A 14615-nucleotide genomic window follows, 5' to 3' on the forward strand; every position below is an offset into this window, starting at 1 on the left:
ACGACGAATGCGTCACAAAAGACGCTTCACAACACCAAGGTAAAACACAGCATTAATCGTTTGGCCAGGTGGGACAAACTGTCGGTGTACAATATCCGAAAAATAAGTAGGCATTTTCGAACTTCTTAACTTTAATGTTCTAATATTTAATTATAAATATTATAATCGATATATTTAGACTAGTTTCTATACTAGGTACATTTCTACCCTTCAAGCGTCCAGATGCTTATTGTTTTATTAATATCCATTGATTTCTATATCAAAACAAAGTTAACTTTCTGCCGAATACCGCTTTTGTGAATTTTATTAATAAAATAAATATTTTCATAAAAAAAAATTATCGAATATCTCTTGATTTTTTATGCTTCATGGCCGTCAAAAGAAAATAAGTCTAATTATTAAATTTTTACAATATTTTTATTGAAAATAATTGTTTAGCGATATTCTTGTGACCTTCCATATTATAAAAAAAAACATTATTTTATATCATAAAACACAGTAATTAAAATGTTCTATCTAGTTATTTATTTTTCCAAGCGGACGCTGGCCTCTTAACATGTTAAAATTTTTAGTTCAGCCCAGCCTTAAAAGCAAGGTGTTTCAGAGTCTCCAGCCATCTGGACCAGTGGACAGATTTGTTAAGTTCTTGGACATGGAACGCATACTGCTGAACAATTCGCTCAAAGTTTACTAGATTTCTTGAGTGGGGGAGGCATTAATATCAAAGATTGTCGTAGGCAGCGCTATTACAATGCCAGCAACATGAGTGGAGAATACATCGAATTACAAGCCTGAATTAAGAAAATAAATAAGTATGCAGAATAAGTTCCCTGTCTTTCACATTCATTAAATTTGGTTGCTAAGTGCGCTGCAGACTGCTGTACAGAATCATTACTTTTCTCCGGTTTCATTGAAAACCTCTATACATTTCTTTCCGCTTTTACACCTATCGATGGGGTCGTCTTACGAACGCACTTAAAGATTCTACTTCGAAAAAACGAAGTTCGAAACGGTTATCGGACACTAGGTGGTCAGCAAGTATTGGAAATCATTTTCAATAACGTGAATCAAAAAGCGGAGTGCCGTAATAAAGCTTACGGACAACGGAAACGGGAATAATGACACTTACGTGGAACGGAGTCCTAGAACGCTTGCAAGCGACTAGCCCTTCGCTGCAGTCGTCTGATCAAGACCTTAATACGGGATACGTATTATGAATTATTATATGGCTACGTCCAAGCAATGCGATCCACTTTTACAGATATTGAGGCAAGAGCCGAAGGTCTGATCTACTGTGAAGAATACCAGCAACAGACATCACGACGAATCAAGCGAAATACAAAGTACGACCATTTCAGCGGCTCTACTACACTCGACGACTTTGTTGAAAATCAAACACCTGGACAATGTTTCGAATTTGAGGGGATTAGTGTCATTATTGATAACGCACTGTCTACTTTAACTAAACGTATGAAAGCATATTATAAAATTACTAGTGTTCTTGAAGTATTTCGACAGCTAAAATCTCTTACAACAGAAGAGATTTTGGAAAAATCCTCTAGTATGGTCAGTGCTTACGAAGATGATTTGGAAAACAGCCTAGGCGGCGAATTAGTGCAGTTCGCAGAGCTGCTGAAAAGAGATGTGGCTGCTGTTATTGACAACAAGAAACAGGAGCCTCTGAAACAACTATATTATAAACTTTTATTAAATAATTCTTTAGAATCGTATTTGCCAAACTTAGAAATTGCTTTGCGAATTTACTTATCTCTCATGATCACTAACAGTGGCGAACGTTCTTTTTCAACATTAAAACGTATTAAAAATGAATTAAGGAACACGATGGGCAAAGAACGTCTTACTCATCACACTTTGTTGAATATAGAGCATGACTTGCTTAAAGAAGTCGATATTGAAAGTAATATCTCTAAATTTGCCCATAATAAATCCAGAAAAGTTTATTTGTAACAATTTTGCTTTATTTAGTACCCTAAACTTGAGAACCTATAGCAAACCAAGGGCTCCTTGACAGAATTTGCTACAGGCCCCGCGCTAGTTTAATCCGACACTGTATATAAATGGTCAGGATGACGAGAAAAGGTGAAATCCGGGTGACTGTCTATCTGTCCGTTTGTGCAGGCTGTAACTTGAGGAAAAATTGACAAGTTCGTAGATGGGCGTAATAGAACCACTGCCACGCCCAATAAACGCCATTTATCAAACAAGTATAAAGACCCATAACTAAGCACTAAGCTAAGATATAAATCTGTTATTTGGCACATGGAATCACAAGGCAAAAAAGGCACAGCCCCACCCTCTAATTAGTTTAATGTAAATATGTATATCCTAAACCACTTAAGCTACAACAACCATATTCGCCTAGCCCAAATACTATTTCACAAAGAGTGAAAATGGATGACATCGGATGATAACTTCACCCACTCTCTGTGTAACGGTACTGTTACTTACCACCCAGATCATGTGAGAGGCCTTTAAAGGTATCGTAGTCAAAATTTGACAAAGAGGTTGCACCATCCACTTTTAAGTGAAACCACATTTCTCGGGACCTGCTCAACCGGTTTAAACCAAATTCGACAAAAATCATTTCTTTGATTCTCCTACGATACAGTGTGAAATTGAGCGAAATCGGGCTAAAAACACGTCTACTTCCTACATAACACAATTTTAAATTCCATTTTAAAATTTCATTTACCAGTAAACAAATTAAGAATCAATTAATATATCAGCATAAAGCTTTGCACGAATAGTGGCTTTGAAGTGTGGACCGTATGACTGAAAATTGCACAAATCGAACCAAAAATGTTCAAGCCCCAAAGTACTTAATATGAGGACCCAGCGATTATATTTAAATTTTAGCGAAAATAACGATCAATTTGTCATATAATTCAAATTTTGATAGAATCCTTTTCAGTATGTGTTTTTTAAAAATTGGTTGAATCGGGTCAATACTTCCCTTAGCCCCGATATACCTTTATTATGACTTTATACCGAATATGTCGGCCAATATGTGAGTTATTTTAATATAATAATATGTTTTTGTAATAACGGTTCACCTTTGTGCTTAGTATGAATAAAATCGGAAGATAAGTTGAACCTAGACCCTGTATAACTAACAAGCCTTATGTACATGAAGATGGCTCCCTACTGGCTTTAATCCGCGAAAGTTGGAAGAGTATGAAATGTTCGGTTATACCCGAACTTAGCTTTATTTGTTTTTTTTTTTAATATTTTTTATTTGTTTGCAATTAAGAGATTATTCAATGAGCTAGAAAAAAATATTACAAAGTACCTAACTACTTATTAACTTTCATATTTTCCTAACCGCTGCTTTTATCACGACTGAAGTCATATTTATTAAACTTTTGTGTACCTAAACAGTCAAAATTTAAGTCAAATGAGATTTAGGTTAACTCTAAGCAATCAAGTTCAATCAGATCTCTCAATATCATTCAAGAGACATACTGAAATACATATGAACTATACTTTTCAACTTTTTTTTAAATACTAGCAAAGGCGTAACAACTGTAAACTTAAAATTAGGTGATCTATCGGCAATATCTTCTAAAACAACGAAGTTGGTAGCGGCAAAGTCATAGTAATATTCCCCCCACCCCGATATAGTACTGGATAACCCAGCTTCATAATAAAATCATCATAATGACTGAAGAATGGTTTTGGATTCGATAGCAGAACCAATAAAGTAAAATACAATAATAATAAAAACCTTAACGTGGCTACAGCGAAACTATAATAACAGGGGCATTTTTATGGTATAAAGTATAAAAAGATCATTTATTCTGATTTTGATCTGTCAGTTTGAATGGCAGTCATAAGCTATAGTAGTCCGATCTGAACAATATGTTAGGGGATTAAAGCGATGCCTTAGATAACAATCTCTGTCAAATTTTGAGAAGATGCCTGTCAAAAAAAAAGTTTTTTTATACACGGATTTGCGTTTGATCGTTTAGTTTGTATGGCAGCTGTATGCTCCAGTCGGCGGTTTGGACAAATGAGCCGTTTTAGGGGAGACGATATCACACAAGCTGACAGAATAGTTAACGTACATATGTACGGACTGACAGAAAGACGGACTTGGCTAAATTGACTCCTCTGATCATTTATATAACGAGTGATCCAAGTAGAGTTACTTGTTTCAGTAGCCTTTTTTTGATAGATCACACGTGAGTCGTGTCAAACTGCAGCATTTAGGACGAAGAGAAACCTGAAGAGATTCAAGAGCTGCCATTTCATGCAGAAAACACAACGGTTTGGTGTAGTTTGTGAGCCGGTGGAATCATCGGTCCATATTTCTTCGAAAATCGTGATCTCGGTGACATTTGATTTCAGCAAGATGGCGCCACTTACCACACATTGCCACCAATCATTGGATTTATTGAGAGAACACCTCGGTGAGCAGATAATTTCACGTTTTGGGCCGGTCGATTGGCCACCAAGATCGTGTGATATCATACCGTTAGACTTTTTCCTGAGGAGATATATAAAGTCTAAAGTCTATGCGGATAATCCGACTTTGATTCAACCTTTGAGCAAAACATAATGCGTACCATTCGCCAGTTACCAGTCGAAATGCTCGAAAGAGTTCTTGAAAATTGGACTCAGCGGACGAGCCACTGCTAACGTTTGAAAGAGATAATTTTCTGAAAATAAATGCCAAAGAATGTTCTTTTGAATGATCATAAACATTGCCCATTAGATTTGAAGTTTATATATTTTTTCTTTAAAAAAATAGGGAACCTCGAAATGGATCACTCTTTATGTGTATACTTTAGAGGGTATCCGAATTTTCATTTTGGGTGTTACTGGAAACGGTATAAAAAGAAATAGTGTACAGGAATTTTAGATGAAAAACTGAAACATGTGTTGTAATAAATATCTCATAACAAATAAAATAAAATAAGAGATTTACAGCCTGCCGTTTATATTCAACGCAATAGGAAACTCATGCTGGTTTGACAGTTATAACTCAAGGAAATTTTAATTTTACTCTAGTTTAATTGCCATTTGAGTTTTTGACTCAATCTTCTAAAGATATTATTCCATATTATTATTAAAATATAATGTAATTTGTTAATACTAACGAACAACTCATCTCTTCGCAATATCTCAAGTGTGAAAAATGTGAACTCTTGAAACCCAATTACTGCCTTCGAATTACTTCTACAACCTTCTAGCAAAAATTGTATATGGAGCACATTTCCAATACATATTTACATGTAAATCAAAGCCGAACTAAATCGGTTGGGCTAAAAGACCGTTTACCCAAGCGTCAGTCCATTCAACTGTGCTTTTAATTAACTCACCTCTAGCCGTATGCGCTCCTCCTTGCCGTGCTGATGTGAGGAGTGCCGCTGATGCGATGTCTGCTGTGGCCCATCAATTTCATCCTGGTACTGTTGTTGTTGCTGTTGTTGACTACTAACGGCCAACTGTTGCTGTGTATTAATGAATTTACCGGCAGCACTTTTGCTGCTCAATTTCAAATGTTGTTTACCACCGTCATCCTTTGCACCGTGTTGTTGGTGTGGATCACGATGTGCCGCATGTTGTTGTTGCTGTTGTCCGGTGGCATGATGATGTTTTGGCACACTGCTGCAGCCAACAGCGGCGCTGCTGTGATGATGCGCCGCCGGCGTTGTTGTTGTTGCGGTGGAAATTAGATTGACTACCGGCGAACGTAACGGTATATTGTTTTCGCGATCGCTCACCATGAGCAAGTCGGGTGGCGCACTGCAGGAGGATGAGGCGCGCACCTGGTGGTACATCAGCTCCTCGGAGTCGGTGGTGCATTCTTGAACTGCAAGCAAGAGAGAGAGAAAAAGAAAGAGAGTGAGTTGTTTGTTGCGATAATATATATGATTATAACTGTTTATGTGCGTGTGTGTGTGAATTCATTAAATCTTAATACTTTACACGCGCGGCTATTAAATTGACGACGTTGTAATAACTCGAGTTTTTGTTGTTATTTTCATATTTGTTGTAGCCGGTGTAATTAAATTAATTCGCCGCATTTCCGACGCCGTTGCACACTAATATAACAACAACAACACTTGTACAACTAATTTATCAGCTGCAATAATTCATTTTGCAGTTTATTTTTTGCGTTCAGTTTTTGCATTTTTATTGCTTGTTGTTGCTACTGTGTCGGGTCGTAAACAATAAACCTGTCGGCAGCTTTACGGCGCAATTGTTGTTGCTGTACGACGCTGTTTTGAATATTTGCGCGAGTTATCTTGCTTATGCCCTTTGTTGTTGTTCTTGTCGTTTGCTTTTGTTATTTTTTGTTTTTGTTTCCACTGCCAACGCTTCGGTTGCTGGCGTTGACGCTGACGCTGATTACTGGCGGAATTTAATGCCAACTCGCATGCAATTTATCGAAAACAAAGGCTTAAAGGCCTCTGCGTTTGCTGTTGTTATTGTTGCTGCTGTTGACGCCACTCAGCCAGGCAGTTAATGTGGCAGCGCAGGCGAAAAACAATCAGCACAACAAAAGCGGCAAATACTTATTTACAACAAAAAATGCCATAAGAATTTTGTAATTAATGGTGATACATGCAATGCCGGCGCCACAAAAGCGTTCCAAGTATTTCGCCGCCCCCCGCTCCACCAAACGCCGCAAATGCCAAACGCTGCGCCTTTATGGATTTCAGCGTCGAGTCCACTTGCCTTTGTGTGCGCGCTCATGCAAGCGCTCTGGTCAACATTTTGCCCAGTCGCAGTCAATAGCAGCTATTTAAATGTGTGTGTGTGTGTATGTGTGCACTTATTTTTCCATTTGAAAGCCAACACTTGCGCCATTTGCCGGCAACTGTTGCCGGTCGCTGATTCAGCGGTCGCATGCTGTTGCCCATTTGCTGTTGCGATTTTTTGCTTTTTCTTTCATACTTTTGTTGTTGGCAATGTTGGTGCTTGCCCCCACTTTGCTGGCATTAATGAAAGCGCCGACAACTTTTATACTGACATATTGCCCCTTAAAGTAATTTATTTAGTGGTGGCGGCCGCTTTGAAAGACCTAGCGATGGCCAATGAAAGAGCACACAAAGCTACGCTTATGAGAGCTTAAATATGCATATGTATGTATGTATATATGTTTCGAAGTGCTACTAACGACATTTGCATAGACGATATTTTGTATGAAGATAAAAAATTCTGTTATGTTAGTAGAATTCTACAATCACCGATCATTATAAATGAAAGTGAAGTAGTACGAGGAAAGATCAGCAAAGTGCTAGATGAAAAAAACAGACAAAAGCGAATTACATCTGGTTTACTTTTTATTCAACCTTACATAGGCAAATGAAAGATTGTAAAACGACCTTTAGCAGGACACATCCTCAAATATATAATCCACTTTATTAGCGTAAGCCTCGATAGCCAAGTTTACAACAGCGCGCCAATATGCCCAAAGAGTGACCATTTCATTGAAAAAAGTTGTTCAGTTATGTTAACCAAGCCCAGCGTATTCGTTGCATATAGTCGAATTTTGTTGATTACGAAATCGTAGAGATCATAAACCATCAAAACACCCGAATTTAGTGATTCAAGTTGTCAGAGAAAGTGTTATCCGAATCCAACGAAGCCATATTTTTGCCGTGATTAGCATTTAGATCGGCTGTCGAAAAGAGGTGAAGGTGAGTCACTCTGTAGTTTTGTACGGTTGTCATAACTTAAGGTCGCTTCTGAATTCAAATGGCTCAGAAAGATTCCTTCATAATGCTATACTTTATTTTCAATATTTATTATTGTTTTTTGTTTTTATGTCTTAGCTTCCATCAGATTAAAACTTAACATCTCCCAAGTCAACATGAACACTCATTTGGTCCCAACTCCCTGCAATGAGTAGCCAGATCCTTCATTACCTGGTCTTTCCAATGGAGTGACGGGAGAAGTTTCTCTGCTCCCCCCGGCGGGTACCTCATCGTTTACTTTCAGAGCTGGATGACATGACCTAGCCAGCGTAGCCGCTGTCTTTTAATTCGCCGAATTATGTCCATGTCGTCGTATATCTGGTATAGCTCATCGTTCCATCGACTGCATTATTCGCCAATGACAATGCGCAAAGGACCATAAATTTGCCGCAGAACCTTTCTGAAAACTATTTTTACTAAAACTGGCATTATGAATTTCAGTACTATTCAAAATTTGGAGAGTGGCGAATCGAAGAAGCAACTATTCGAAGCTAATAGAGAGAGAAACATATTTTATTTACAAATTATTGAACAGATTATTTGCTTCATTCACATGTACATTTTTTCACTAGCAAGAAACAGACAGACAGGGGAGCGAGTAGATCTAAAACAGCTTTTTTAAAATTTTACTTTATATTTTTATTGTAACTTGAATTTCAACAATTTTGAGAGGATACTAGTTGAAAGGTATGAAAAAAGTGTAGAGTAACCATTTCCAAACACTTTTTGATTGCAGCAGAACACTACTAGGTACTTTCGGAATCACACTTTCTGATTTCCATATTGCCATACTTATTACAATGAACTATCAGTTAGTGGATACCCAAGTGTATTTGGCAATTGACCACTCTAATCATCTGGCTTTTGCTAAGACGACTTTACTAAAAGAAATTTCTGTTCTTGCCAATGGGCCATACAAATAGAATTGGGCACAAAAAAAGAGCATCTACCAAAAGAATTCAAAAGGAATTGGCAAGCCAGTATCTTAACGTTGTTGTTGCGGCCACTCGAATGCACGCAATTATCGCCGTAAATTAATAGTTGAGTTGAAACGTTTGACAGCATTGCGAAATGCAAAATACACACTGATAAATGATTTATCTGACAGGCGAGCCAAAATGAGTTGTTCGCCAATCGCTGAAGTGCCTCTCAACACGGCCAACTACCAGCTTGTAGCGTAAACAGTTTTAACGAATTGCTTTTGTGATTTTTTTTCAAATACCATTTACCAAGTATGTCTCCGTGTAAAAGAATGGCTTGTTGGTTGACTGCTATCTTATCTCAAATGGCAAACAAAGTGGCAACACGAATTCTTACACACCATTTTCAGCTACTTTATTTAGCAATTCACTTTCAAAATTACCTGTCAGATGCATGTACGTTGTAATGAAATGTTTTGAGATTGTAGAATGACAAGCAATGTTTGTCATAAAATCGGAATGTGGTAGAAAACTGCCAAGGTCATGACGAACATGAAAAGTTTTTGGTATAACCAACACTTTTGAAGGAAATACTAAGAAACAATTACACAAAGATAGTGCGGATCTCGATGTTGGTTTGATGATTTAATATGATGCATGAACTAATTATTTGTAAATGAAATGTAGCAACCGCCTTTCAGTTGTCATTCGTAATGCCAATGTGCCAGCAGCATCGTTTAAATTTGAAAATAAATCTACTATCCACACTATCTCAAAGTAATTTTGCAACAAGCAGCCTTTGGAGGAGCTGAATAGTCTTGGGCCACTAATAAGAACTGTGTCCTTAGCCTCAACAGGGCAGCCGAACTCATCCGTGTTTTGTGTTCTTCCACAGCAATATGGTTGGGTAGCAGATAACTTGGAGATGATTTTGTGACGTTGGCTGAGTGGATGACAAATATTTGACAAGTCTAAAAGTTTTTTTTAGAAATTGATAAGCATAGTTACAGATAACTTGTGTGTAGAGTTATGGAGTGAGATTTATATATTACCTTCATTCAAGATAAAAACTGTGTAGTTATATCTCTAAACCTCATCATCACCATATTGACAAAATTCACATACAACCACAAAAAATTCTCTTCTTCTACTTAATTGGCGTGGACACCGCTTACGCGATTATAGCCGAATTAACTACAGCGCGCCAGTCGTTTCTTCTTTTCGCTACGTGGCGCCTATTGGATATTCCAAGCGTAGCCAGGTCCTTCCAACGGAGTGGAGGTCTTCCTCTTCCTCTGCTTCCACCAGTGGGTACAGCGTCGAATACTTTCAGAGCTGGAGTGTTTTCGTCCATTCGGACAACATGACCTAGCCAGCGTAGCCGCTGTCTTTTAATTCACTGAACTATGGCAATGTCGTCGTACGGAGGATCTAGTCATGGGTAGAAGTTCACGCAAGTGAGGAAAGTTCTCTGATCGTCATTCACTTGGGAATGGCTAGAAACGATTCTTTTACATATGACTTAAACTCTGGGTAGCTTAAGAACATCCGTTTGAAGGCGAGCTAAAGTGAGGAGGCGAAATACCCCTACATAGGGTTGTGCGCTGGGTTTGGGACCCGCCACGTAAAAAATAACGCCCGCAGTGAACCTCAAAAAATCACAAAACATTAAAAAGGCCATAATACTATCGATTTTCACAAATCACCCCGATATCTGCATATACAAAATTTAATCGATACATTTTATATAGATTTTAAAACCAGTCCATGATTGCTCATTTGCACAGTTTACCTTTTGTTTTTTATGTTTGCATGAGAGTCTGTGTGTGTGTGCTTGAATCTGAAAGCAAATTGCATGTCGCTCTGACAACGCCGGCGCCAGAGCGAGAGTAAATTTGTCGTTAACCTGTCTACGCGAAGTCTTTAAAATTTATGATTTTCGTTGCAATTTGCATACACACATGCATATGCATGTATTTCTGGGCACTCCTCCCCTCTTCTGGTTGTTGACCAAATGTTATCTTTATTTATGCGCTCGCTACAATAACTTTGCCTCACAAGTTCAAAATGGCATTTGTTTATCCAATAGACGCCTATACTAAGCGCTGAAGAAATAAAATGCCAAAAGACAGCAAGTCATTATACATACATATATTCATTGACTTATGTACTTGTATATAAGTATAGCTATTTGCGTATAAAGAAAAAGTGGCAACAGCTGCTGGAGCTGTTCACATGAGTTAGGACGCTATTAAGAATGCAATGTGATGCATTTTTTTTGTTTAGCCGGTGAAGCTCAAGTAAAATCGAAATTTAAAATCGAATCGAATTTCAAATAAAAAGTAGCTGAATTTAAGAATTTTTTAGAGGCTCCTAGATCGATAGCTGTCAAAGCAAATATTTGTTCAAAATAGACTAGAAAACTATTTGAAAATTGTCGAAATTAATTTCTCAAACTGATTTTCTGTGCATACAACTTAGACAGTCTATAGAGAGAGAAAAAGTAAATTTGTCAGTTTTGTGATGGAGAATGTGTGTTTCTAGAATCATAAATTATTACGAAAATTAAACAAAATCAATTCTTTTACATGATTTTATTCCATTTAGAACGATTTAAAATTTTTGGGCTTACATTTTATTTCTCAGATTTAATTTTTGCGTAATATGTTCCAATCACAAATTAATTAATCCCTTTTAGTCGATACAAGCAAGTTTACTGGGTTTTTCTGGAACCCATCAATAATACAAAAACAGACTAAGGTGAAGTTTAAACAGCAATTAAATAACGATTATATAAGAAACCACTGATTATTCTGTAGATTTTGAATTTTTTATTATAAAATACGACAAGGTCAAAATTATAAGCTTATTTAAAGCTTAAAGTAACATCTGATTAGAGGCGCTTCTTAATTTGTCGATCACACAGATGAGAGAATCCAAAATAGTAACTTAACTATATTCCTATTTCTTTGGTGCGTTCCAAAGTAAACAGGACTTTTTGAAACTAGCGCCACCTGGTGGCGCCATCTACAAGCAAACAAATGATTGTGGTATGTCCAGTTTTTCTAAAAAAACAGGCAACCATTTGCTTGGAAGTGCTTCGTGCGCGAACGACTTTTGTTGGATTCGGCAGTAGACTGTTGTTTTATTACCAACGTACACTGAAAACTGCGCACTAGGAGAGCAGCTTTCCAACGCATGTTCGGAATATTGGATCTCTTGGCAAACCTCAAGAATACAGTTATAGATCCAATATCTTTTTCTTCTTCTTTACTGACGTAGACAGCGCTTACGCGATTATAGCCGAGTTAACAACAGCCAGTCGTTTCTACTTCTCTAATAAGTATATTAATAACAAAATACCAAAGGCTACTTCTGTACTATATAATTGTTAAATCTTTAAATGAAAATTGTATCATATATGTACATATATTATAAAACAGTTTCTAACAAATTTACCAGAGGTGGCGAAACAAAGTTAGTATGATTCTAAATACATTAATACAAGGTGCGTTCCAAAGTAACTTTCGAGTCTAGCGCCCCCTGGTGGCGCCATCTACATGTCGACTTCATGACATTTCATTGATTGGAAGTAAAGTTATTGCGTTTTAAGTGTCAGTATGTTTGTCTTATCGGTGGGAAAATGAGCTTCAAACAAAGAGCCAACATTAAATTTTGTTTTCAAATTAGTAAAACTTTTACCGAAACGTTTGAATTGATGAAACAAGTTTATGGCGATGATTGCCTATCTCGTAGCAGAGTGCACGCGAGGTTTTCAAAGTGGTTGTGAGGATATAAATGACGATCGACATATGGGCCAATCAAAATCCGTGATCACTGGAAATTCCATCAAAACTGTGCGCGAATTCATCAAAAAACAGCTGAAATCATCATTAAAATTCATGGAAATGGAAATGAACATCTCCAAAACATCGATTTATCGCATTTTGAGCGAGTATTTGGGCTTACGAAAGGTGTGTTCCCGCTTTGTTCCGCACAAATTGACTGACGACCAAAAATTGCTCAGTATCCAACATTCGAAGGACGATTATATGACCAAAAATCACATTTTAACCATTAACCACTCCCCGTATTCACCTGATATGGCATCGTGCGACTTATTCCTTTTCGGAAAAATGCATTTTCCCATGAAAGGAAAGCGTTAAACAGACGTAGAGGCCATTCAAAAGGTTTGCGGCCATACCGTCCAACGAGCTAAAACAGCCGTGAAAAAAATTGTGTTGAAGCAAAAGGAGACTATTTTGAATAAAACAAATTGATTTTGCCGAAGAAACCATTTGTTCAATTTTTGTTCAAGCCCTGTTTACCCTGAAACACATATAGATATCTCCGATTATCAATAAATTGGTTATTCAGTATCAATAGTATCGACTATCAATGTAATGGGTTGTCAAAAAAGTCTTGCAGTATTTTTATTGAATTTTTTTTTTATTGAAATTGAAATGAATTTTTGATGACTCATGCCCAGCTCTTGACCGATGCTACGGCTGTTACTTTGCCGGTCTCTTTCGACCAATTCAGCGATTTTATCGCAATTTTCGACGACAGGCCTTCCGGAGCGTGGCGCATCTTCGACCACCTCTACACCAGAACGAAAGCGTTGAAACCATCGTTGTGCGGTGGAAATGGAAACTGTTTCGGGTCCATAAACTGCACAAATTTTATTGGCGGCTTGAGATGCATTTTTGCCTTTATCGTAGTAAAAAAAAAAAATATGTAAAATATGCCGTATTTTCTCTTTATTTTGCTCCATGTTTGCGACGCTATAACTCACGAACGACTTAAAAGAAACGACAATCAATCAAACACGTGTTAGCGCATGAAATGAACTTTCTAAAAAGGTATAGCATGACCCGATGCGACGAATAAAACTAGAACTACGCGCTTTCATCGCCAACTAGCGAAAATACCGCAAGACTTTTTTGACAACCTAATAATAGCAGTAATATCAGATTAAATATTGAAAAACTTGATTGTTTTATGAAAAGACAAAATATACATATTCGAGTAGCTAGATATCAGCCACTGATGGCTTTATTACTATTTATAGTTGGCTTCCTCCAGCTAAAATTAGATAAATGAATTACTCTGTGATAAAATTTTGTATACAAATTTAATCCTGTATATTAAAGTTACGACTTGAAAGCACGAGCGTTCTTACTTTAACGAGCTATCTTATTCTTAACTACGTATTTTACTTTGGGTCTGAAAACGTTCTTAGTAAGACTACTAAATTACGCTAATTTCATTCAAACAGTTAAGGGCACATACACGTAAATAACAATTCAATGTTATTATTCATCCGAGATCCCGTCGAGAGTGATACAGCGAAGTGATTTTTCAACTGCCAAATTTATGAATTGGAACTTGCTTAAAATAGGCCTTTGACTGGGCGTATGTTTTTCACTACCACTAAATTTTGTTTTAGGGAGCATTTTCTTGAGGCTCGGAGTGATTTCTAAGCCAGTGAATTGGCCGATTGCAAGCTCGTGCTGCAACCACTTTTCACATACCCAAATTATCAAGATTTTCATACCCAATACGTGGCCTTGATATCTTTAGAGTGTCACATTTCTCGATGAACTTCATTTTACGGCCAGCAATTTTTTCTTTGCTTTTAATGCTACCTTTAATTTTGGACAACACTTTCTATGGACACTTTTTTACTAGGTTTGATCTTAGCCAAAAATTCATGTTTCATCATGAGTAAAAAACTATCGTTTTCGCACTTTTTCTCCGAGACATAACCATTGTTTGTCTCACTTTTGCTTTAAGTGACATATCACATTTAAGTGACAAGTGTGAGTTGATTAGGGTTTAAAATTAGTTAGTATAAAAAAAGAAAGCAGCTGATAAAATGTTCGAAAGTCTTAAAATATTGAAAAGCATATTCCCTGAGTGATTAACAGCCGACAGACAAAAGTGAGATTACAATCTTCTATACTTC

The 14615-nt window shown here is 37.1% G+C and overlaps 1 protein-coding gene across 1 annotated transcript in view; it reads right to left on the bottom strand.

Annotated features, from left to right (window-relative positions):
• The window catches only part of LOC120777770 (protein naked cuticle), a 164003-nt gene that overhangs the window by 17733 nt on the left and 131655 nt on the right, over positions 1 to 14615 (bottom strand). The window contains exon 2 of the mRNA XM_040109283.1: positions 5343 to 5836. Within this exon, the coding sequence (XP_039965217.1) occupies positions 5343 to 5836 (494 nt within the window). The remainder of the gene's footprint in view (positions 1 to 5342; positions 5837 to 14615) is intronic.

Source organism: Bactrocera tryoni, chromosome 5, assembly GCF_016617805.1.
Source record: "Bactrocera tryoni isolate S06 chromosome 5, CSIRO_BtryS06_freeze2, whole genome shotgun sequence".
Lineage (NCBI taxonomy): Eukaryota > Metazoa > Arthropoda > Insecta > Diptera > Tephritidae > Bactrocera > Bactrocera tryoni.